At 37.5% G+C, this 26,223-nt stretch overlaps 1 protein-coding gene across 1 annotated transcript; it reads right to left on the bottom strand.

Moving 5' to 3' along the window:
* Positions 1-7,482: 7,482 nt before the first annotated feature.
* NMBR (neuromedin B receptor) lies at positions 7,483-23,810 on the bottom strand. Its single transcript, XM_037034844.1, has 3 exons — positions 23,389-23,810; positions 11,639-11,987; positions 7,483-7,884 (listed from the first exon to the last, which is right to left on the bottom strand). The coding sequence occupies exons 1-3, from the start codon at positions 23,808-23,810 to the stop codon at positions 7,483-7,485; spliced, it is 1,173 nt and encodes a 390-aa protein (XP_036890739.1).
* Positions 23,811-26,223: the final 2,413 nt, after the last annotated feature.

Here is a 26,223-nt window from a genome sequence, read left to right as displayed (position 1 = left end):
AGTAAATTAAATGAAAGCAGATACAAGAGTTTCTTAACATTTGGAGGAGAAAAAGAAAACAGGAAAATTTTGTTTTCTAAATTCAGCACCATTTTAGATTATATATTTATTGAGATCCTTTATATTCAACTGAAAAGCATGAAAAATATCCTGGTCTATTTCTTATAGTGAAAGAATTCATTTCAGCTTCCTACTCATATATCTGTTGTACATATAACAATACAAATTAAGGTAATTTCTTTGAAAGGAATAGACCATTTCAAAAACCAACTTGAACACACTTCTGTTTAAAAAGCAGAAGAACAACCCTCTCTCCAAAAGTATTTTAAAGGGTTTAAGGATATCATAATGCTACTATGATGAGTAAAAAAAAATTTAAGTGTTTTGTTTTCCCTGGCACTTTTTTCCTAGTACTGTACTTTGTTATTTTTACATGGTTTTTTGAGACTGTTTCTTAAAAAAATATATGACATTCCACTTGGTTTCTATAGTAACAAAAACCAATTTCTGTGTTTTTTCATGAGCTATGATCCTGTTGAAACCGAAGAGGACTCATGGGTCTTGCAAAATTCATAAAGTCCTCAACAAATAGGACTGCCATCTTCTGGCACTTGTCTGAAATGACAGATAATTGTATCAGTTCTGCTGCATCGTGACCATAAGATACCCTCCCCCCATATTTCCTCCTGCGATTTCTAACACAGCATAACGACGGAGCACACACTCGGACAGTTCTTGGGTAACCTCATCAAGTTGCAAATAAGCCTTTTGTCCCCAAGTGAACATGCATAAGTAAGAATGTCTTACTGCAAATATTTGTTCCAGAAAGTTGAAAGATGGATCCACCAGGGACTGAAAGGATCAGAATCTTTCCACTTCTTTTAAGAGGTTTTTTAATTGTTTTACATTTAAAAAACTTAAAGCATAAGCTATGCAGTTCAAAGGGGAATTCTACTAGTGATTACTATGACAGTTTTTCTGTCCAAGGAAAGAGTGGAGGAGGACTAATGGAAGAGGGCATTTGGATCTGGGGACTTCCTCCCACCCTTTACAGCTGACAGCAGTGAGTTATGAGGTGTTAAAGAATAAAACAGAGTTACCGTAAAAGCTGTCCAAATAACTTATGGCACTGAATCACAACACCATCTTTGGGAGATAATTCATGTCAACAGTGAACATTTAGTAATATGGATTTCCTCCAAACACCATATTTAATAAACAGCACCACTGAGAGGTGAGTTTAATGGCAAATTAAATTATTTAATAGAATTGAACTATACTCTGACATGGAACAAAAGCTGATTAAAATGTATGCAAAATTGATAAAGTCATTGAAACTGAATCCTGGTTGTGAGTAGCAAGTAATAATCAGTACAAAATGTTAAGATGCCAAGCCGAATTGAAGATCAAAGAGAGTAAAGAGTAATTTAATTAGTGTTTATATATATTTCAACACTGAATTTTCTTTATTACAGATATAACAGTAAATTAAGAATTAAATGCATAAGGCATATATTTATTCTACCAGAATAGTTTATTATTGCAATATCTGTTCTTTGCAATATTAGGGACAACAAATAATTGCTCGAATAAATGATTTACTTGTTCTAATATTGATATTACCATTCCTAAAAGAAAATATTCTTTCATGATTAAGTCCAGTGTAGTTGTGGAATTTCAGACTCACAAAGTAAAACTGGTTCCGTAAAAACTTTTGTTTATAAATTGAAAGCTTATATGCAGGTTGTCCCAAATGTGAGCTAAAGTGTGCTCATCAATAGCAGATTAATTGAGATAGCTATGAAACATTAGAATGTTCAATGGTAGTAGTAAAATTTACTAATTTTATTTGCACACTACCACTACTCATTGCCTCAAGTAAAACTGGCTCGAAGGACCAAATTGGGACTTCACAGGGCTGACTGCAGACCACACCCCTAGGAGAAGCGTTGAAGTGTTACCGGTACCCCTTGGTTTTGGCTCCATGATGAGTGCTCCCCCAGCATGCATCAGCCCCCACTCTGATCCATTTCTAATTCTACCTGCTCAGCCGGCCCAGCAGGGCTACACACATTTCTCTGCGATTGGAAATGCTAGTGGATTTTTCTGCACTGTGTGGACTTCAAGTTTCTTTCTCTGAAAGCTGAGTCTCAGTCATAGCGCCCTTGCTCTCTTTCCAGATCAAGAAATTTTCTGCTTCAGAGGTTCCCTCTATAATAGAGCTAATTGTACCAGTCAGAAGTCATATACACAGGCAATTATTAAAGTGAAGAATAAGTACCTAGTACAACTCTATAAACCGTGATGAGTACCCTGGGGGCTCAGTTTATCTTGAAATTATTTTCGGCACTCGCCGTCTTTCTCTCCCCACTACCAAGACCCTAGTTCAGACCTTCCCAGTTTTTACCTGCACTACTCCAAGCAACAATCTCCAACTTGTTTCCCAACAATTGCTCCCCTCTGCAAACCATCCAGGCTACTTTCGCATTAGTCACCTGAAGGAACAAGTCTCATTAAAACATGCCTTTGCTCAATGCCAATGATTGCCCTTGGCTTACAACACAGAATCCATTCATGGCATGCCTCTCAAACCCTGCACAGTCTGACACCAATTTACTTCCTACCCTTGCTTCTACAGTTTCATCTGGGAAGTTTATCCTCATAAGTATTTGGCAGGATTTTAGTTTTAACCTAAAAATTATATAATTATCTTAACCTAAAATTATATGCATAATGATATTTAAATTTTGAATGATTCAAAGAAATGATAATAAAGCAAACATATAATTATGAGATAATTGAAATAGAAAGGTCTCCACTGACACCAAAATAGTGTTCTAAGAAGACTACACAACTTGACTCTAGAACTTTGTAATTTCCATCTTCAAATGTGTACCTTTCCACCCTGATTTTATTAAGTAATATTTTTTTTTATTTAAAAGAAGCCAATATGGTATCCTAAAACTGAGGTCAATATAAAATGAAGAACTAAAAAGCGTTAAAAGTGTTCAGACATTTACTGTTATTTTCTATATTTTTATTTCATTCACAAATAATAAATCCTCCTAAAGAAATGCATCCTCCTGCACTACGCAGTGAGATAAGCCTGATCATTTTTTTCAGGCAGTGATATGCTTTATTAATATGCTTCTTGGAAAACTGCCTGGAGAGGAGAAACCAGTTCTTATTTTTAAATACTCTAGACAGCTTATTATAGCTCAGGCTGAAATGCCAAACTAATGATGATAGCTCAAGCACATTTGAAATCCAGCATGCACTTTTATATGACCCTTGTTGGTTCCAAGAGATCTATTTGATTAAATACATAAGCAGGAATAATACTACTCTTAGTGATTTGTTATTTGGAAAAATCTGTGTTTTTAAAATGAACCAGGAGTGTACACTAAATTCAATTTCCCATTAAATTGTTTTAAGTACCTGCAAGCCGTCATATAGTTGTTTAACCAAATTCTTCCTGCATTGCCATGAAGATTTACCAACTGAAAACCAGACATTTAGGAAGATAAACAAGCACAATGGAGACAACAGCATCATATTAGTAGAATAACTCATGGGTTTCCCTCCTCTCCTGTTTCTGCACTCTGATAGGACCATCTTTACATACTCTTTTTTTCTATTATACATGCATATAAGTAAACATGTGTAAATGGCAGAAGATGGGTCATACTACTGAGGGCTTATCCTTTTTGATTTGAAGAATATCAGAATACCACACCTGCAAGGCCAATAAATACATTTCCAATATTCATTAGAAAATTAGAACTTTTAAGCATAGACTCATGTTTCCCAATCAAATTTTTACAGCATATGCAAGTAATATGAATGTTCAAATAGTTCATATTTCAATATAGCAGCATTATATACAATAGCCAACAGCTGGAAGCACCCTAAGTGTGCATCAGTAAACGAGTGGATCAAAAAACTGTGGGATATTTACACGATGGAATACGATGCAACAAAAAAAAAAGAAGAAATACCTATACTTAACAACATAGATGGAACTAGAAAACATTGTGCTGAGTGAAACAAGCCAGGCAGAAAACAACAAATACTCTATGATCTCACGTGTAAGTGGAACCTAATGAATAAAACAAACAAATGAGCAAAATAGAACAAGATACTTGGAAATAAAGAACAGTGACCACAGAGGAGGGGAGAGAGGATTAACAGGGGAAAGAAGGGGGAAGGGCAGCAAAGGAACAGGAATAGAGGACTCATGGACATGGACAATGTGAGCGAGAGGATTGACTATGAGAGTGAGGGGCAGGTTAGGGGTGAGCAGAAGGAAAAAGGCCGGACAACTGTAACTGAACAACAGTAAAACAAACTTGGAACATACATTGTTTAAAAAACTTGATTATCTACAACGCCAAAACACCTCAAATAATGACAGGTTTATTATTTCAAATAGTTTTATTAAGTACCATTCAACATTTTGTAAAACACTCTTAAGTCGCTACATGGATTAAATTTATATTATTTTTCTACTGTGAGGAATCATTGTCTGTTTATTGTCCAAGAAAGGAGTTAGATCCTGTCACATTTTCCTGTATACAACTTCAAACACAAGGTAACCACCACAGATTCAGACTTGATTCTGTACATAAGAAAATTTCCATTCAAAATTTGGTAAGACAAAACATGGAAAAAATAGACATCTTGGAATAACTTTTAAAAATAATTTAGAAAATGAAATGATGTGAAATGCTATAATCATAGTGTATAGTTAATGTTTCCTCCAATAATCATTAAAGATGCAGATAAACCAGGCTTCCTTTGGTAATCTTCTTTTCATTCTGTTATGACTTTAAAGATGGCTTTCTGCACCCAAGTGACCATATGTACTCATACTGTGTCCCACTGTTTTGAAAAATTGTAAGAGAAATGTGCACACAAGTTAATTTATTTGAAGTTGAAATACACAGCTGTTCTATTTTAAGAAATGCCTGATGTTTGAAACACTTCATTTGTCAGAAGCTTAATAGAAATACTTCCCAAGTATGCAATGAAGCCAGTAATAAAATATTAGTAAATGAAAAAATGTAGTTTTTCAAAGTCCATTAACTATTTTACAGCTATATAGAATCATATAAAAATTTAAGACATGTTCTGACATGCAAATAGTTGAGTGAAATATTTGTTTTGGTATCAAAAAATGTTTTATTAATTTTTATTATTCTCTTCCCCCCATTTTTACATAACATGCACAGAATAGAAAAACAAACTTGGGGATAAATTATGGCTAGAAAGGTATTCACATGGATGATGACCAAAAATTTAAGGTATATTCTTACCCTAAAAATGATAAAAGTAAACTCAGAGAACCATTCTATTTTTTGTCCTTTATCACCAGGTAACCTCTACATTTCAGGGAGAAAAATGTTAAAATTTTTCTTTATAAAAAGGAAAACTAAACTTTGTGACTTCATTAGTATCATTACAGAAAAAACAAACATTTTAACAAAATACGTGTAAATAAAACGTTGCTAAAATATTTAATGAGTGAATATCTTTCAGTCTTGAAAATTAAATCAACAGATTATCTAACAACATTATTCCTTAAACCTTAAGTTCGCAGGACTTTCTACCTAAAATATATATGTGTCGCTTCATTTCATATACATACATAAAACAATATGCGTTTATATGAAACTAAAAGGATCTTGCAAGATGTATGTATCTTGCCATCTTTCATATACACATTTCTACCATCATCTCAATACCAGTAAGAAAAAACATGGTGCATTGAGCAAGGATTAGCCTTGGTTCTTTATTTTAATGAATGGATCTTAAAAGGTTTATAACATACCCAGAGTCAACAAAAAAAATTTTGTGTAATATCTTGCACCTTTCTGGTGAGCGGAGCTACAACTTTCCCAACGACTGGGAACAACTAGTTGAGATGAAAGAAAGCTGAAACTGAGCCATGGTGGGACAGTGGGTGCAGGCATCACGGTGTGGTAGCCATTTTTAAATCCCACTTTTCCATGGTGAGTAACCCTTATTATGTTTCTTAATATCTCTGAGCCTCAGTTTCCTAATTTTAAAAACAAAGACAATACCTAGACATATTTCAGAGGTATAAGTTCAGGGCCTTAGCAATGTGTTCATATCATCAAGTATTTTTTGTGAAATTTACAACCTTGTGTATTTTTTGAAGTGGAGACACCCCTAACGGTATAACTCATATCTTACCCAAAATTGGATCCTTCCTTTTTTTACCTAAAGAGCTTCATTGAGGATTAAGTTTGATAGTACATGTAACAATTTAGGATTATGCCTAGAACACAGAAAACATGATTAATGTTCATTATCATTACTTTTATCAACGATCACAGGCAATTTCCTGATGTTTATTCTTTCTATTGCTACATAAAATTGAGAATTTCATATCTTAAATAGCATAGGAGAGAGATGTTTAAGGAAAGTATTAGTATACTAACCAAGTGTTCTTTCTACTCAGCAAATTTGGAAAGAGAAATAGTATGAAATATATTAATCCAAATGTTAGACTTATTAATCATACTTAAGAAGAAATATCTTTAGAATTTAATCTTTTTTATTTTAGTTTTTAAAAAAACATCTTTTTTATTTTAGTGAAAAAGATCCAAGACACTTATTCAGAAAAAACTATCTTACCACGCCAAGTAAACTTGCCTAGTCACCTGGCTGCCACAAAAAAGAATGAGTAGGTGGTTGAACTCACCAGAATGACATAAATCTTATCCTAGCTATTCAGAATCATTCAACTATCTGGGTATTTGGCAGTGTATTCAAAAACGGCCATGCCAGTTTCTGAATCACCGTTTACAAGTTAAAATATATGATACCTATTTTACATTTATAATGCAAATCATATTCAGATGATATCTATTTTACTATTTATAATATAAATGTCCTCAATCCGAGAAGTAACAGATATGTCATTTCTAGAAATTACGTTTAATCACACAAAGAATCACAATAGGTATCGGATTTTGATTAAGCTCTACCTTTGGGTTTTCTATTATCTTATTCAAACAAAGAAGATACATGCATGCACTAAGTATGAATAAAATTCACCAGAAAAAATGTGACTTATATTTGAAATATTAGAGGTTTGAGTATTACCCTCATTAAATCACTGAGTCCATATAATAACTTACTTCATGCTTCAAGTGAAAATAAATTTACAATAACACTAGCATTGGCTCTAGCTACAGCTTAAGTCCAGAAAGAATGTTGATTTGTATACATGTAGGATTGGCTTTTGAATCACTTTTAATATTATATATGCACAATTTAAAATTCTGTTCAGAGAAAAATGTTAGCTATGTTTGTCTTGCCTTTTGTAAGTCAATCATGACATTGTCTAATGAATTAGCTCAGAAGTATTAAGAAAGAGGAAATTGCTTAGTTTTGTTCTGCTCACTAGAAACAGAAGAGCAAATGAATTCCAGGCAGTAAGTTGAATGGCCAGCATTACAGTGCCATTTCCTGCTTCAAGATGTGCCCATTTGGCAAAACAGAATTGGTCACCGCGTTCTTAGCATTGCTTTTCAGAGACGTCATCCGCACTGCAGAAGAGCTGACTAAGTAGCTGGTTGATCTCTCTGGATAGGACTTCCTTCTACAACAGAGCTGGCTATTGAAATGCCTCCTGAAGCTTTCACTGAGTAGATAAAGAGCAAATGGATTGACACAAGAATTGCAAAAGCTCAGAATCCGGGCAACTAAGGTAACAATCATGTGGCCTAGAGATGGGTCAATTTTCTTATAGTTGAAAGACCTATACATGTAGAGGATGTGATTTGGGAACCAACAGAAGACAAAGCAGCCCACGAAGACAAGCACAATTTTCGCCAGGCGTTTCCGAGTTTCCATCTACAAATACAAGAAAATAGTCCCATTAGGAAAGTGAAAGTGGAGCCAGCCATATTTGAAACATCATGATACAAAAGAAACAAATTTATTATAGCATGCAAACGTTTCCAAAAACACAAAAACTATTCATATTCCTCAATACCATGATGATTTTAACAGTTTGATTCATCCCATTGTGGTCACTACACTACTTCCATTCATAATATTTGACAGTTTATATAAGATTCGATGACAAATTATTAAGAAATGACTATGTCTCTATGGAAAAAGACTCTTAAATTCACCAGAAAAATGTAACTTATATTTTAAAAGTTCTTAAAAGAATATATTTTAAAAGAATCTTAAAAAGTTCTCTTATTTTTAAATATTGTCCTTTAGCTTAAAGTTATTGTGTTTGTTACAGGGTACAGAGCACGTTCCCCCATAGCTCATGGGGGAACAGATGATATGACTTAAGATAATTTCATAACAAAAACTAGTTTAATAGCTGTGCTACCACGTGGGGGCAGGGTGGGCATGACTTTAAGGGTGTATCCTGACTCAAGACATAGCCAGTGGAGGCAGGGTCCCCCTGGATCACGTAGTCATTCTTCCCCAGCCAAAGAAATGTAAACAATACAGGAGAACTGGCAACTGTAGCTCATTGTGGGAGGAGTCAGACGAGGTCTCGAAGGAGGCTCTGTGTTAGGATTTAAATGAAGGGCAGAGTTCCACGAGCAATTGGACCACGCTGTTTAAAAGGGTGAAGAAGGAGCCATGCTCCCAGTAGTGAAGTAGCAGCTTTGCAGTTTGTAGGGCTTCAGCCATGTGGCTTAGAAGCGATTAGAAGATCCGTGAGAGAGCCACAGTGCAGCTGGTAGTGAAGGCATGTTCCATCACGCTACTGGTAGTGAGATAGAGTCAGGCGGTCTGTAGGAGCTGGTCCTCCACGGGCAAGTAGGAAGCAAGCCTGCTGATTTGATTGTGCCTGCTCTAGCTGACTCAGAAACCGCCGAAGACTCTGCCTTGCAAGACGCTGACCTGCTGCCTTGTAAACCCAGGCTTTATCTGGACTCTTGAGACTTGCGACTTTCCTGAACTTCATCACCATCCAGTACACTACAGCACATGTTTTCCTGAACTATTACAGGGAGGCTGATGACAACATACCCCAGATTCTGAAGGAGAGAGCTACTAGGTGATGATGGCAACTTCGGCACCTTCCAGATAGACTGGAGCACTGTTTGTGCAGATGCTTTAAGATAAGACTATGGGAAACTATTGAGTTTGCTTTTGGTCTATAGCCTTTTAGGGAGCAAGGGAAGTGATAGGTCTCATGGGAAAACAGGGCTCCAAGATGAAGTGCTCTGAAGCCCCACAAGGTTAAGAATATTGTGAATAAATACCTATTCCTTCCAGCATTAACTGTTGGGTCATTCACCAAGGCACCATGGGGACAGGCTCCCATCTGCTCAGTTACATGATCACTTTAATTATAAATCACTTTTGTTTGTATTAAATCCACTGAGGGAACCACAGAACATATTCAATCTTACATTTTTTAATTTTCTTTTTTAAATATCTTATTTATTTATTTTTAGAGAAAGAGGAAGGAAGGAAGAGTGGGAGAGAACCATCAATGTGTGGTTGCCTCTCACGCATCCCCCACTGGGGACCTGGCCTGCAACCCAGGCATGTGTCCTAACTGGGAATAGAACCTAGGACCCTTTGGTTCACAGGCCAGCATTCAATCCACAGAGCCACACCAACCAGGGCTAACCTTACATTTTTTAAAATCAGAATATATTAAATAGGAAAGATACATTTATTAAAATTAGGTATAATTCTTTAACCGTTACTGCACAAAAAAAGATCCTTAGGATTTAAACTCCAGACTCACATAAATCAAAAGCACCCGACCTAATTGTCAATCCTATACATTTTCTTTCTTTTCATGTAAAATTTACATACCGTGTTTATTGTTTTATAGGCAGGTCTTCAGGAATGGGATAAACTGACACAATTCAACTATAGGACATCGATCTCTTCAAATCTAAAAACTATTTTCTAATATCTAGAATCCAAGGTTGGCTGATATAAGCCTGATTTTTTAAATAAATAAGGCAGCATTGATGTGAAAACAATTTATCAAAAGATATTGATAATATTGCTAGCAAGAGACATAGTATTTTCTGAGCTAAAACTAATGATAGTCAACTAGATATGAGAGAAGAGACTAGAAGTGTTTAGCAATCAACCATGACTGATGGTGGGGAGCAGTAGTGAGCGGCGACAGTGAGGGACGGGGCGAGTAGAAGGAGTCTAGTCCAGGCACAAGAACATGGTGCTCCAGATGTTTCTCAGCGGCGGAGGGTAGGCGAGCTGGCAACATTGAGAAGGTCGATATAAAATTTATATTACAAGGCAGTGTTCTCCCCTGCAGGTGGAGCATGGGTGCCAGACTTTCATGGCAATCTATACTTGGACAGTCAAATGAACAGGCAGGCTCTTAGCATTGAGATTGCTCCTCAGCAGATGTCAAGCACAATTTCTCAGCCTGAGGTTATAAGTCTCAATATGGAAATTTACAAAATAAAGGCAGAACTAAGGCCTTTAAATTAAAAATGATGGTGGAGAGGGCAAGAGAATCTCAACTTTAGAAATCAGATCAAAAACTCAAACACCCAAACTAAGATAAAAATTAAATCACGGGCTCTGAATTTAAGGATTATAAGAAAAGTGAAAAATACATGATCTAGACATTTTTGCTTCTAGGTACCATATATTTAGAAAATAAATCTACTACTCTACCCAACAATTACTTTAATGATTGGTTAATTTTTTAAAACTTTGAAGCAGATAAGGATCTCTCTTGTTGATGTGCATCAATAAATAGAGGTTATCTTCCAAGTAAGAAACCTGTACGGGGTTCTGCTGTGGCTGAAGTGCCCAAAGCCCCAGCCTGTGCCTCCATCTACAACACAGCAAACTTTAATGATCTGAAATTCAACGTGTCTCCATTCAAATCAGGGAAGAGTCACCCATAACCTCCCTGTACCCTTGGAAGAAGTTCCTCACGAGGAATGCACATGAAATTTGTCTCATAAGTACAGTATTTCCATCTCTTTGTGGATTAATGTAGTTTTTCCTTAACTTGCTGTTTTGTATTCTTCAAGGAAGAAAAAGTATGTAATGTGTTGCAATTTTTAAGTGAGTATACAATCTTTATAGGAAGATCTATAAAGCTTAGTGAGACCAAGACTCCAGCAGCAACCTTTGATTCCTCCCCCCTTCTGCTGCCCAGATCCCAGAGCCCCATTCCGACATCCCACCCAAACCTCTTTCCTAGACCCAGGCAGTTTTCCTACAGTTCATTCCTGATCCCACTTCCTGTCATCTTTAGTGGGCTACTGGGAGAAGAAGCAAAAATTAAGTAAATCTATACATCAACTGAGAAATTTTTCTGTTTGCTTATGTAGTTCTTTGCATAAACATTTCCAGATCAAAAATTCTTCCAAAATTATAATGGTCATAGGCCCAGAGGGACAGAGAAGCAGGACCTCGGTGAGCCTTTACAAAGCTATGACATGGCCACGTATTAGAGACCCCCAATGTCCCTTCTAGCTCAGGTCATGCATGTCCCTGTGCCCTCTGACTCAGTTTTAATTATTTCTGGCTTTGAGAGTCCATGAGACTGAACACAACAAAGCAGTACTGCAGCTGCCCAGGGCAGGTCCGACACACACACACGCACATGCAAACACACACGGCTTACCTGTTTTTTGGTATGTTCATTGTATTCTCCAGGAAGATTATGTGCACTTTTAATTAAGGTCTTTGCAATATGATAATAATAAATGCTAATAATTGCAAGGGGTATGAGAAAATAAACAAAAAAGATGAGCACTGAATGAATCTTTGGATGTAATTCATCAGTCTGAGGGTAGGGTATGCATGCAGTAAAGCTGCCATTATCCAAGCCAGGAATTTGCACCACTTCCGAGAACACCGCTTCGGGCACAGCCAACAGCACGGAGACCACCCAGATACCCAGGGCCTTCATGCAGGTCCACAGCAGCGCCCCTGAGGTCTGGACGTCCATGGGGTTTACAATGGCTCTGTACCTGGGAAGACAGTATGTCTCAAATTACTCCCAGGAAAGAAAGTCAATGAAAGAGGAGAGAGGGAGGGTAGGAGGGAGGGATGGAACTCTTACTCCCTGAGAGGGAGATGCCAACACCCCACCACTTCCTAGCTGTTGTGTAGGAAATACCTAAGATCCCTGGTTTCTCTGTGAGAATGTCATTTCTCTGGTTATTGCCACAGAAGTCAGGAAGACAGAAGAAAATACCTGAAATAGTCATTTCCCAAATGGCAGTAATTTCCTTACCGCTTCCACAAGGTTTTTTCTAAATCTACACATACTACAAGTGTCACCATTTATGAAATATTTTTAATTAAATACTTTTAATTTTGAAAAATCGAACACTACTGTAATTGCTATAATATACAATAACCATAAAATAGAAAATGCCCACAGCATACTATTATATTTTACCTTGACACTTTTTTTAACTTAATAAGCTCGAGTCACCCACTTTTTTTCCTAAGGATATCAGTAAATCTTAGAGACTAATCCAAACTGGGTTTTTGAAGGACTGAAGGAGATGGAATAATATTCTGTCTTTATATTTCAAATTTATTTACTGTGAACACCTCATGGAATTCCCTCTCCTCCCCACTGACCCCGTCACCGTGGTAGAGGCTCCTCCAGGACACACCGGCTCCAACAGTGCCAACCTCTACAGCTAACTCAGTCACACATGTTAGGGCACTGATAATGCAAACAAACCAACGTGGTATGGGAACCCCAAATTATTCTTATTTGTCTTGGAAATGCTTCAGGTTACAGAATACCTAGGAGGTTAACAAGATGCGGTCGAAAGTGATTTTACTCAAACAACTCTGAGGTGTTATCTCTGATGGCTGCTGGAAAGCCACTTACCGTCTTTTTTCTTCCTCTGTAAAGTGGAGATAAAAAACACCTCCCTCATAGCTTTATGATTAGAAAAATAAAATGTGCAGAGCACCAGGTACAATGCCTGGTGATTGGTGGACACTAACCGGGTCACGACTCTGTACCTTCTCCTTATTTACTGTTCATTTAGTCTGTTCTGGAAATCCAGATATTTCAAGCTGTATAATGATCAGGGTCTTCTGAGGTTTTATGGAGATGTTTTCATTTCCCACGAGGGAGGAAGAGCTCCCAGCCTCAATCCCACTCTCTCTTTCTCCTTTCAGCCTGGCACCAAAGTGCCATTCCCAGACCTTCTATAGGAAAAAGGCTATTTCCGTTTTCATCTGGAGGACCTTCCCATGTGAAACAGGAAACATGGAAATTAAAGTAGAGCAACAGCAAAGGGCCTCGACACCAGATGAAGCAAAACAACACACATCCTGCGTCTCACCAGACTTCACACAGAGCAGAACTCAGTGGAGATGCTCCCTTCCATTTTTGTTCAATTGTATATTCTTGAGAAACAAAGAAGTACAATCAGTAACTTAAAGCAAGCTACTTTTTCTGCTGTTTAAATTTTGTATCAGATTAATAATGTTCAAAGAGGTTTATCTGTTTCTGAACTCAGAGAGCAGTAAGAGTGCTATAAAGAAATGTAGGAGTCCCTTGTTACATCTCAGACCCTGCTCTTGTGTGAAAACAAATTTCACATCATTTTCTCCATTATTCTAAGAAATGAAATTCTTCCACTGTCTCCTGAATCAAATATGATAGATATTAGCTCTTGATACCCTGCTACAGTAATTGAAGATTTTTCTCTCTGCTCCCTCTAGTTTTCCCATTCTCAACTTCCTGGTTTAGTAAGTTATATTGTTTACAAAATGGTCAATAGATAAGAGCTACAGCTAAAAAATATCACTCACTGCAGAGTTAGGTGCTATATTATGACATTCTCTTTTTTATATTCTTGGCTCTGATTTTTCTAGAGTTGTTGCTTGATAGTTTTTTTTTAGCTGTAAAATTTCCCATTTACCTGAATTTTATTCTTTTCTAATGTTATTTTACCATCTTCCTGAATAATTGGAGTCCCAGTTTTTGGATCTCGATTTTTCTTCTTTCTTAATTTTGTGCTTTATCAAACTCACCTGCACTTTCTTTTGGGTTTTATTTTCTAAGTTGTCTTATTAGCTTTAGCTTCCTTCTTTCTGAATTGTTTATCATATTTTTTTAAATTCTAGAAGTTATTTCTAGTTTTCTATTTATTATATAACTATGGAACTAATACAGCAAATGTTTAGTTTTCTTCTCCTTCTAGAATAGTTTCAAGTTTTTTTTTTTTGTTTGGTTCCTCTATTCTGGAACCTCTCCACAAAAGTTAGATATTTACTCCCCAACAATTCATATTTAAGATCAAAGTACTAAAAAACTGGTTATACATTCTTTTGCACATGGAAGAAGTGGGGAGAGACAGAGAAATGGGGTAAGGGGCCTGCTGACCACTAGAAATGGACTAGTTGACTAGCCTTCCTTTTTACATTGTCAGAAACAACAAAGAATATTCTGAACTCTCCGTCACGGATTAAAGGGGTAGGGGAAGGCTACTTCCCTAGCCTCACTCCTATCCCAGAGATAAGCACATTTGCAGAAGCACTATAATCATAAAGGATGCTTGGGACAGTTTAAATAGGAATAAATAAATAAACCAGGATGACGGCCACATCCTGATCATACTGCCACAGTGAAGCCAGCAACAGATGCAGAATCTCTGCTTGAGGAAAAGTAAGAGACCTACTAGGCGTGCAGGGCAAGGACAGAAAAGGCATTTTTCAGGGGGGATGATTCTTAGCCACCTCTTGCATGAAAACAAAATGGATCCCATGAGTTGTTCAATAAATGACATACATTTGATCAAAAAGAGAGTATTCCAAATTCTATACAGCCCAAAACTATAGTTTAAAACACAGGTTCCTGAAGTGTCATTATTGAAACTAAACCAGAGCTCTCACCTGTCAGATAATGTTATACACCAACCCATGTTTTATGTGCATCTTCAAAAGAAGATGCACAAAAAGCAAAAAGTTTTTTATATATGACTATTAATACGGACATTTTAATCATGTTTCCTTTAAATGTTTATGAAAATGTAAGGCTGAAATATTCCCTCAGTACAAAAACTATCTCATTGAATTTAGCAGCAAAATAGGTATGTATAAAGAAGCTTTTTTCTTTCATGTGGTCTCAGAAATCTATCCCTAACTGAACACTAGAAACTGGTCAATCAAAATTCATATAAAGAGAACATAATCATCATTCACATATTAAATATCAAGAAATAGATATGCTTCTTCATTAATGTCTGTTTGAATCTTGCTTATTATATCTGTATACAGTCTTAATTTAATGTAAAGGGATCATTAAATTCAATTATATTACAAAACATATAATGAAAACGAGATCATTCTAGCTTGTGTAAAGTTATCAAAACATCTCAAAATCTCCATCTATAAATTTCTGCCAAGCTTTCTGTGGGTGGTTACACTACCCATAGTTCCTTCTTTCACACCAAACTTTCATTTATCAGAAGCTAACAAAGTCCAAGTGTGAACTACCTGGCAAGTCAAAGACAAGAGTACTGTCTTTGAGTACTGACCCTGGTAGGTTCTCAGTAAATGTGTACTGAGCTAGTAAGGAAATATGGCCTAAGCAACAAGGGGATGACTTTATTAAGAATAGTTTCCGTGGAGGTGGATGGCAGTTGTTGGTGATTAGGTTTCCTTGAGTATGGAAGTGAGAGATGGAGACAGTCTAGCCTACTGATGCCCAAGCTGGGTCAATCTTCAGAATCACCCAGAGAATGGAAAACAAGATAGAGAGCATTAGACTGCTTCCCAGACTCACCGGCACAGAGTCCCTAGGATGTAAAAGGAGAGATCCTGCATTTTTATCCCATTTTCAAGTGATTCTGAACATAAGCCAGGTTTAGAAAGCTCCTAGGAGAAGACTGAGCATCTTCCCACAGGCTTTCTGCAATGGGTGTGCACTCACCATCGCTGAGAATACCAGAAACCCAGCAGAAGTTCAGTGCTTGGAGGATCAGATACCTGGCCTTTACAATACATCACAGCACATTTCAAGAGTACTGATACCCTAGAGTTGTGAAACTTACTCTGAGTGAGATTACTAAATTTATCATTTAAACCTATCTACCATTAGCATTTAATAGAATGGCTAAAATTACAAGTGACCTTGCTAAAAATATTGTAATATGTGGATGTCATATTCTGGACACGGAAAGGATGAAAAACACCTTTCTCATTATAGAGAGGTCAGCTATTCTAGTTGTTCTTTACCAGAACAAAAATTACTTTGTTCTTAATTCATTAAAACCATGACTTGAATCGCACAAATGTTTCATAATGAGGAGAGTGATAATGACAATTTATGTTGATGAAGGCAACAGGTTAGAACTAGTCAGTCTATGATTAAAGGAATTGAGAAAACGGTGTAGGTGACAGAGAGATTACCATCATTAATTTTACAATAGGCTCGTTTTCCTCTCCTCTTCAATGCCTATTTTCTGAAAATTAACTGCAAGTGTGAATAAATACTGATTTCAATTAGTGAGTCATGTGTCATCTTGGCACATAGATAATATACTAGAAGTAGTTACACAGCAACTCACAGTTTAAAAGTGCTTCATTATTTCACTTGATATAATAGTCTTGTGCTGCAAAACTGTTTAGTGGGCCCATTTTACAGAAAAGCTCAAAGAGACTATGAGATTACCTGACATTTGCCTGATTACAGAGCCGGAAGCATATACCTCAGAATTCACTCACCTGTTGTAACTAGAAATCCTGTATATTTTAAACTATAATGCAACTGAAACATTCAGTGCTTTATTTACTCTACCCAGCATTAGACATCTGATCTCCTGTCTTTTTGAAAGTCAATGGTATTTTTAACTGGCTTGTCTTAACTTATATCTGCAATTATGCTTTCTTAATTTAATGATTATGTTTACAGTAAAGAAAGTAATCCTCAACACTATCAGTAAGTAATGTTTCTTATTTTTAAGTCATCTATAAAAACTGCATTTCCATTCTACCTATATAAATATATACAATCATTTCAAGGTTGTGCTTATTTGGTTCTCTCTTAAAGTGTAATTCTTTTTCATCCTGGCTGGTGTGGCTCAGTGGGCTGAGCACCAGCCGGCAAACTGAAAGGTCACCAGTTCTATTCCCAGTCAGGGCACATGGCTGGATCATGAGCCAGGTCCCCAGTTGGGGTGTGCAAGATGCAACTGATTGGATGTTTCTATCCCTCTCTTTCTCTCTTCCTTCCTGTCTCTTTAAAAATTTAAAATTTTAATGTGGTTCTCTTTCAAAAATTACTTCAATTATGCCACAATTAAAATTTTAATTTTCAAAATATTTACCCCCACATTCCCACAAATAATAAATGTAAGAAGGCCTACATTAAAAGTTAAAAATATTATTAATGAAAATCTTTATAAGAAAAATTAAAAATCAAGGAAATCAAGGGAAGTGCTAGGGAGAAGTAAAGGTTTAGTGTTTATTTCTGCTTCCCATGAAAACCTATAAATAACTGGAAATAGAAAATACTGCCAAGGATCTCAATAAATCAGCAGTGTTCTCAGGAGTAGAGTGTGGACCTAATAACATTTAATAACAGTAAGTTGAGATAGCTCATTAAGTTTGATGCTAGCAAAATTAAGATGGATCATTTTGGGGTATGAACATAAAAAAAAACCTTGATCATGGAAACAAATGATAATAAAGAAACAAAGAAGAACAAAAATAAAAAATAAAAGAATAAAGACACGTGTTCTTTTGTAGAGAAATTAAACAAATATATTTCAGACATATGAGGCTGTCAGTGTGTTTGGGATGTGGTTAAGGTTCTCCAAAGGGCTAAAAGCAATCTACCAGTTACATATAATATTATCTGAAACCTACACAAAACCTTGGACATTGGTGAACCCTCCTGAGCAATCTGCAACTGAAAGAGCCAAGGTAAGTTATATTGGGTTTTGAAACACACCAATAAGAACTATACTTCTGTTGGCAACTAATAAGGAGAGTGTTGAACTTTACTGTCTGACCTCGTGGCTCATCTGTAACAGATGGCCCCCTATTTAATTTCAGTACTGGCAAAAGACTGAGAGGTTCATCTTAGAGAGTCCTCTTTTTCCAATGAGAAGTGTACAGATAGAACTGGCGTGAATGATTAAATGAGAGACTTGCCTGAGATGTGGTCGCATGGAATAGTGCAACAGGCAGAGCTCTGGAGCACTGAACTGAGCACCCAGTTGCTTCACCAATTACTAGTGTCCTTTGTTCTCTTTGGGTCACTGCTTGCTCAACACTCAAAGAGGAGGTAATGGGATCCCATCTTAGAACTCTCAGCTCTACAGTGGAAAACATTATTTTTATTTTGCAAATAAGAAAAATACTGATTTGTGGGTGTGTCTTTTGTGCTGTTTTATCATTTTTTCCAACCTGAACACTTGGACATAACAGATACAGGACTAGCACCCAGATGCCATCAACCCCAGCCTGGTACATTCTCTCTTTATTTTATTGAGATTTTTATTTATTTATTTTTGGTTTTAGAAAGAGGGTCAGGGAGGGAGAAAGAGATGGTGAGAAACATCAATGTGTGTGTGCCTCTTGCATGCCACCTACTGGGGACCTGGCCCACAACCCAGGCCTCTGCCCTGACTGGAAATCAAACCAGCGACCCTTTGGTTTGCAGGCCAGCATTCAGTCCATTGACCCATACCAGGCGGGGCACATTCTCTCTTTATTTATATGATGTGTCCCAAAAGTTTCAGATCAAGGTGGATAAATAATCTCCAAGATCTATAATACTATATATATATTATATATATATATAGAATCTCCAAGTTCTATATATACATATATATATATACACACACACTATCTGCATTGCATATACACACATACATGTGTGTTTATGTATGCCATTTATATACATACACACATATACACAATAGTGTGAATATTGTGAGGAGATGCAGCACCTAATTCAATGTGTAAATTAGAAAGGAAAAGGAAATAAGCTAGAAGTAGTTGAGACTAATGAATAAAATATATCTGATTATTGGAGTCAAATATAACAAACTTTAAATAAATTCAAATTAACTAATAAATTAAGTGCAGATTCCAACTCATCCCGTTTCTATGGTGATGTAAAAATAACTGAGTACTTGCCATGCCAAACAAATCGTCCTTTTGCATTGACAGCTAGAAAGCTCTCAGACAAACGCACTGTAGGACTCACACTTCGTGAAAGTAGGGAAAACTTCATATGTTTCAACTTTTATTTGCCTATACCGGGTTTTCCTCCCCTTTTTATTCCTGTTGTGTGTTGGCTGTATCTTTATCTTTAAGATGCCTTAAATTCTTTTGTCACAAGTTGAAAATAAATAAGTCATTATTCTGGAAACATGGGTCATCGGAAGGGTGGGTGTGGACTGTTCTTTTAGATATGTATGGCCAGGAGATTTCTTCTAAAGAGTTCAAAAGCCCACTCTGAGAACCAATCTCAACACCCACTGAGAGGCAGGGGCCTCTCAGCATACTACCACCCAGAGCTATGGACCAAAGAAGAAAACAAAGCCAGCTGTCCAATCAGGGCCCGAGCTCCAGTCGAGAGTTTTGATGAGAAACCAGCAAACAGGTAATGGCATGCCCTTTTGCCACTAGACAAAGAGTGATTTAAAAAAAAGCTTCCTAAGGCCTAAGGAGTCTTAGACCTGGGACCCACATTTGCTCCATTTTAATATTTTAATAAATCATTACAGTAAAGAAAATATCTGTCTGCATTGCTATAACATGCATATAATGTTGATGATTCAAGGTTCATACCTAACAGCACTAACTCAACTATGGAATTAAATATGTTTGTCCTAACTAACCAAGAAAGGCTTGAAATTTGTAACACATTAGCACTTTGGTCTCAGCAGTTGCAATATTATTTTTGCATTCAATTCAACATTGACTATTTAGTACCAGAAAAACGACATAACCTGATGCATTAAACTAATTTCACCCATGTTATTTTATAGAATTTTAGAATTTGATTTATAAATACATTTTAGTCAAAGTTATACAAAAAACAGAATAAGGAATTGACACCTAGTTTTACATTTCTAAATATATAAAATGATAAAGTTTATGGTTTTGCACTGTGAATCTGTGGAAATTTTTTGCTGTAAAGAAAAACTCATTCTTAAAAGTTACTTGCATTTTCATGATGGAATTTAGAGGCCAAAAGATCCTCAAGAGTCAAAGATATAACATTCTATTTGGAATGCAACTGTGTTCGAGAGCGAAGAAGCCGTCAATAATGCCCATCATAACCAAAGTGTGGTTTATGGGGATTCGCCTACTCACAGCACACTTATCCCAACACTGGGGTTGTGTGTGGGGGGGGGGGGGTGTAAAACTAATAGAAACAACACAACACAGAATATGCAAAAACCTTCAATTAGCTACTTAATGTGATCACACAAAAGAAGTACACTTCTGATATAGTAACCAAAACCCATCAATTTAAAACTGGAAAGTAAACTGAGAGCGCCTCTATCACCATTTCAGAATGCACACTGTCCCTCCTCACAGGCTGGCTATGAACCGTGGCTGAGGTACATCCACAGTGGACACAAACGAGCTTTCCTAAGGATGAATCGGCTGAAATGCCTCAAAAGCATGTGGAAAGTCAAGGGTGAGTAATCAATGCCACCGCACAGTGTCAGCCATTCCACCCATGTCAAACAAGGTAACTTAGGCCTCAAGGTAAATAGTGTATTTCTTTTTTAGTCTCTGTCATCTGGTGCTGTCAACTATGATAGCTAACATTAACTTGCCACTTCAAATTGGGATATGCCTTCCAAAAATCTAATTATCTTCCTGTTTCTTTTTCTGCATTACGGTGATATCTACTTCTAAATTCTCTAACTTTTTATAAGCCACCTCATGAAGACAGATTATTTAGTGTGGCTTAACAAACAATTGAATTTGTTGTTAAAAAACTCTGATGACAGCTTTTCTTTAGTTTTCCTATTGTTACAACTACTACTTAATTTTGAATTCAAGGTGTTTCTTTTATTTTGCTGTTACATACATGACATTCTTTCATTCTTGAATCTAATGAATAAGCTTTTACAGTCATTTTTTTACCTTTGATGCTATATTTTAAATGTAAGTTTTTTAGTCTGCCATTGAACAGGAAAAAAATTAGTCATTTGCAATAATGTGGCTTAATGGTGAAGATTGTAGGCTTTGAACTGGTTTCAAATGCTGCCTCCACTACAAAATCGGGAAAATGTTGCTTAATTTCAAGCCTTAATTTTCTCTACTTTGAAGTGGTAATAATGACAGTGGCTACTTCAGGGTATTGTGAAAGTAGTAAACTCACACACAAAAAAAACTTAGCACAGTGCTTTGTGCAATGCCTTATTCTTGTTTCCAAATCCACAAGAAAGTACACCATTTGGTGAGACCAAGTGAGAGGAGGTCAAGTACAAACCAACACTCAGGTGACCATGTTCTGGAAGAACAGCAGACGAGTAGACAATATAAAACAAAACATTCCCAAGCCATTTACGTGATACTGGAATGTACTGTGTGATTCCACCACCGGTGATTCCACAGTTCCTTCATTTAGATTTCCAAAATGCACACTGATAGGCAAGAGTAGCCCCTGGACCCAGTGGAAGAGGAAATGCACCCTTCTCCATCATTATTATTAAAGTGCCCATGCTTTATTTGTGAAGTACCTGGTGCACATGCCAAAGTGAAAGTCAATAAATATGTGAGGAATAACATTTTCTCTGACTCTTGTCAGTCAATTTACCTGCATTTGTCCACAATAAGAAAGAAAAGTGCTGTAAAATAAACTCAAGCCCTAGGTCTTGTTACTAATGTTACCTTTCATAATGAAAGCATATTGACAGTGATTTGAACTATCGTAGTGATAACTATTTATTGTTTTATTCTAACTCTTACCTAGAATTTAAAAAAAACTTTCACTTTAAAATGGGTTCCCTAAAGAGGGGCAGTTAAACTAAAAAGTCACATTTTAATTATGGAATTGAAGGAAAACTTTTCAAAAAAGATCATAGAAATCATGCCAAACAAAATTAGGTGGCTAATTTACCCAAAGCCACCTGTTTTTATAGGAATGTGGTTCTAGAGAAAATATTACACAAATTTAAAAATTGATAATATTCAGTTTAAGAAGACAATAGCTTCTCAGCTCTCCACTGTATATTGTCTTCCTTTGATGAAGACTAACAGTTAATACCAAAGTGACGTAAGGGTATTCTTATAAATACCAGGAAATTCAGATGGATTCAATTTTCAGCAATAGCCTAACATATAAACTAAAGAGGTGGTGAGTGACACCCTCTTAATCATCCAAGTTAAACTGTTTCTCTAAATCGTGTAAGTCAACACCCCATTCCCATGGGTCTGAGACCACGCTTCATGCGATGATACCTAATTGAACATCACTTCAAATTTGCACATGCCCAATTTTGCCCCCCTCCCATTCAGGCATCCCTCTGGCTTAAATGCCCAAAAGCACGGTTCAGAGAGCCTTTCACGGTGGCACAGGACCCCAGATTAGCCAGCCTGGATTCTTCTCCCATCTCTGCCAGGGAACATCCATTCCCTGGGCCTCAATACCCTTACCTGGAAAGTGATGCAGTTGAACTACATGATCTGCAAGGGAGAGTTATGGATACTTCCCACTCTTGATATGTATATAAAGCAGATTTCATATCTAGGGTGTATTTTTACAACACTTTTAAAATACAAATGTTTGGTACCTACCTGTTTGTGAAAAAACAAACAACGTATCACCTGACTTGAGGTATTAAAACAAAAAAATGTGCGACATCATGTGTCAGAACATTTACTATTCCAGTTGGTTTTGCCTCAAACAAGTAGCAGAATTTAGTTTTTAAGTGTAAATGATGTTTTCCCCTACTTGCAAAGAAAGTCAAAATCAAACATGTCCTTAATATTAAGGCAGACATTCTTGCCTATCATGCTGTTAAGCTACAGAATAAGGAATCTGCACGTCTAAGGTGTTAAGCACACAGAGGTAGCTCCACTGTTGCCCATTTATTCTATAGCTTTTCTATGAAACAGAAGATTCCCAAAGGGTGTGGAAGGGAAGACGAAGACTAGCATATGCAGTTTTAAAACTACTTCCAAACCAATGCAATTTTAATTATTTTTAAAGTAACAATTTTCATATGTTTTTTTCAAGCTGCACATCTCAGTGGGTTTCATCATCGTTTGTTTACTCTAGTTCCCAGCCACACTCTCTTCCTGTCCTCTCCTCTCCTCTCCTCCTCTCCCCCCTCTTTCCTTTCCCCCTCCCTCCTCCCCAGGTGCTCTCCCCGCTCCTCCCCACCACTTTTTAAGCCACTCGACTTGTGTCCTTACCTGTCGGCGCTGAGGGCAGTGAGAGTGAACACGGACACGCCGACCGAGGTGAGCTGGATGACGGGGATCAGCTTGCAGCCCACTTCCCCGAACATCCACTCGTCAACGAAGTAGCGCGAGGCGTCCACCGGGACGCAGGTGAGCAGCAGCAGCACGTCCCCGGCGGCCAGGTTGGAGATGAAGATGTTGGGGGCGCTCCTCATGGCGCTGTTGGTGATGAAGATCTTCACCAGCATGATGTTGCCCAGCAAGCCCACCGTGATGATGAGCAGATAGAGGGACGGGATCACACAGCGGACCACCAACTCCGCGGTGGTCCCCTCGGGGGCGGGCAGAAAATCTCGGTCCGAGAGCCCGGGAAAGAAACCGCTCTGATTCCCGCCGGCCGTCTGGGAGAGGTTGCGAAGGGACTTGGGGGGCATGGTCTCTTTTCCAGGAGAGTCCGCTGGGGTTTTCCTGCGCACAGGTGCCCTGAGAAGTGGAATTCCCTCCCGCGGTGAGCGCGTCACAGTGCGCGGCCCGGAGGGGACAGGCTGGTGGGAAAGAAGTCGGTCCCCACTCCCCGGCACTTCGACCAGGGGTGCGCGGACTCCTGCTGGCTCCGATTTTAAAAAATAAAAAATAAAGAGCAAAGCAGCTGCGTGTTGTTCCAGTATTCTCTGATTTGTTCTCATTTATACCTAGGGGAAAGCAGCTCTTTTTGTGAACAAAGGTGTATCCTCCTGAAATTGAGGAGTGCCTGCCCGTGCGTTCTTTGGGAAGGGAAGGAGTCACTGTCGCTGTCCAGCCAACCGCGGCTGAAACGCGGGGAGCTACTGTGGGGCGCCCGCTATTTTGCTCCTAGCGGGATTTTGCTGTTGTTTCTGCAGTTCCTGTTGTGTTGTGTGGGATTGGAGGGGATCCCAGAGCTCTCTCGCACACTGCGTCCCTGCACACCCGCCTCTGCGCGGGAGGAGCCCAGGCCAGAAGTTTGCGAACCTCTGAGGGTTTGGAGGCTTCCAGTCTCTGATGCTGTAACTCCGAATTTAGAAAAGAGAATGATTTCTGTCAAAGGTGAGATCATATGGTATTCGTCTTTCAACGCCTGGCTTATTTCACTCAGCATTGAAGTAGAGAACAGGGTGACAGTGACCAGAGGGGAGGGGAGGGAATTTCAGGGGGAAAGGGGAAGGATTCACAGGAACAAGTATAAAGAACACATGGGCAATAACTAACAGGGGTGGAAATGGGAGGAAGGTGGGGAGCACTGGGGGGGGGGGGCTGAGATGGGAGTAAAGGACAGAAAACTGTCCTTGAACAATAATTAAATAAAATAACCGATGGAAAAAGAAAAAAGAGAGTGACAAAGGATAAAGTAAATAAATGGGATACACTCCCCACTCTTCTTCCTTGATCCAATTTTCTCACCCCAAATTTGGAAATTCCTTCCTACAGCTGGCATATTATTTTTAAATGTAGATTTTATTTAAATGTAACATGCATAAAGTACACAATTCTTAAAGGCACAGCTCAAACTAGCCACCATTCAGAACGTACAAGCTGACCATTGTCTCTATGGTAAGCAGTACTGGTTCTGCCTTTTATCGTCTAAGATAGGTTTGCCACTCTTGAGTATTTGTGAGACGCACTCATGCCTTCGTGCGTCAGCTTTTTCACTGCCAAATAGTATTCCAGTACGAATATACCACTGTTTACTTATCCCGTTTAAGACCATTGACATTCGGGTTCACTATAATTTAAAGTGATTTGAATAGAGTTTCTATACCTATTTTCATGCCTGTCATCTGGTGCGTACTTGAATCCCAGTGGATTTGCTAGGTTATAATGGTTATGTTCAACTTTAACAGAAATTGACAATTTTTCAAAGCAAATTTCACCTTTTCTTTTGGAGATTTGCTTGACACTATCTTTTAAAGCTAAACATAAGTATGCCTATGACTTCATAATGTCATCCCTAAATATATGCACAACATATTTATGATATACTATTTTGGTAGGATGTCCCTAAGAACAAAATAATTTCCCACATTAAAAACAATGGACTTTAATATGAGCTGCTCAGAAATGGCACAGTTTTGGAATTAGCCAAATAACACTCTTTTCATTAGGAAAACATTTTGGCTTGTTCTTGTTTTTCAAAGAATAAAATTGTAGCCCTGGCTGGTGTAGTTCAGTGGATTGAGCGCAGGCCTGCAAACCACACGATTGTGGTACAATTCCCAGTCAGGGCACATGCCTGTGTTGCAGGCCATTTCCCAGCAGAGAACTCACCAAAGGCAACTGCACATTGATATTTCTCTCCTTCTCTCCTTCCTTTCCCCTCTAGAGATAAATAATTTTTTTAAAAAAATAAAATAAAATAAAAAGAATAAAATTGTTTAATAACCAAGAAACTAGTTGAGGGCTACCTACAACCATCTGGCCTCAGGCCAATGAATGTTTCAAACCATTTGAATAATTTAAGCAAATTTTTCAGACATTGCTGACCAAGAATAACATTTAATTATCATAACTGAATTAGAGAAGGTAAACATTTATGTTGTAATTAATTGTATGTTTTTGAACCCAATCTCCTAATTGGATACTCTTCTCATTAGTTGGGTTTCATTACTTAATATTGCTAAGTGAATGTTGGCCAAATAAAATATTCACACACACAAAAATGAATATAGGTGAACATTACATTCATATTTATCACATACAAATTTTAGAATGTCTCTAGGTACTTTATCTTCAATATTATTTAAATTTTTATGTTAACATTCAATCTCATTATGCAAAGTATATTACTAAAGCAATCTTCCAAATGATGAAATCTCTAAAACTTTCAAACTA

This window comes from Sturnira hondurensis, unplaced genomic scaffold, assembly GCF_014824575.4.
Source record: "Sturnira hondurensis isolate 20B ecotype Veracruz unplaced genomic scaffold, ASM1482457v3 Scaffold0022201, whole genome shotgun sequence".
Lineage (NCBI taxonomy): Eukaryota > Metazoa > Chordata > Mammalia > Chiroptera > Phyllostomidae > Sturnira > Sturnira hondurensis.
The sequence above is the reverse complement of the archived record's forward strand: the minus strand, read 5'-3'. Positions and strand labels throughout refer to the sequence as shown.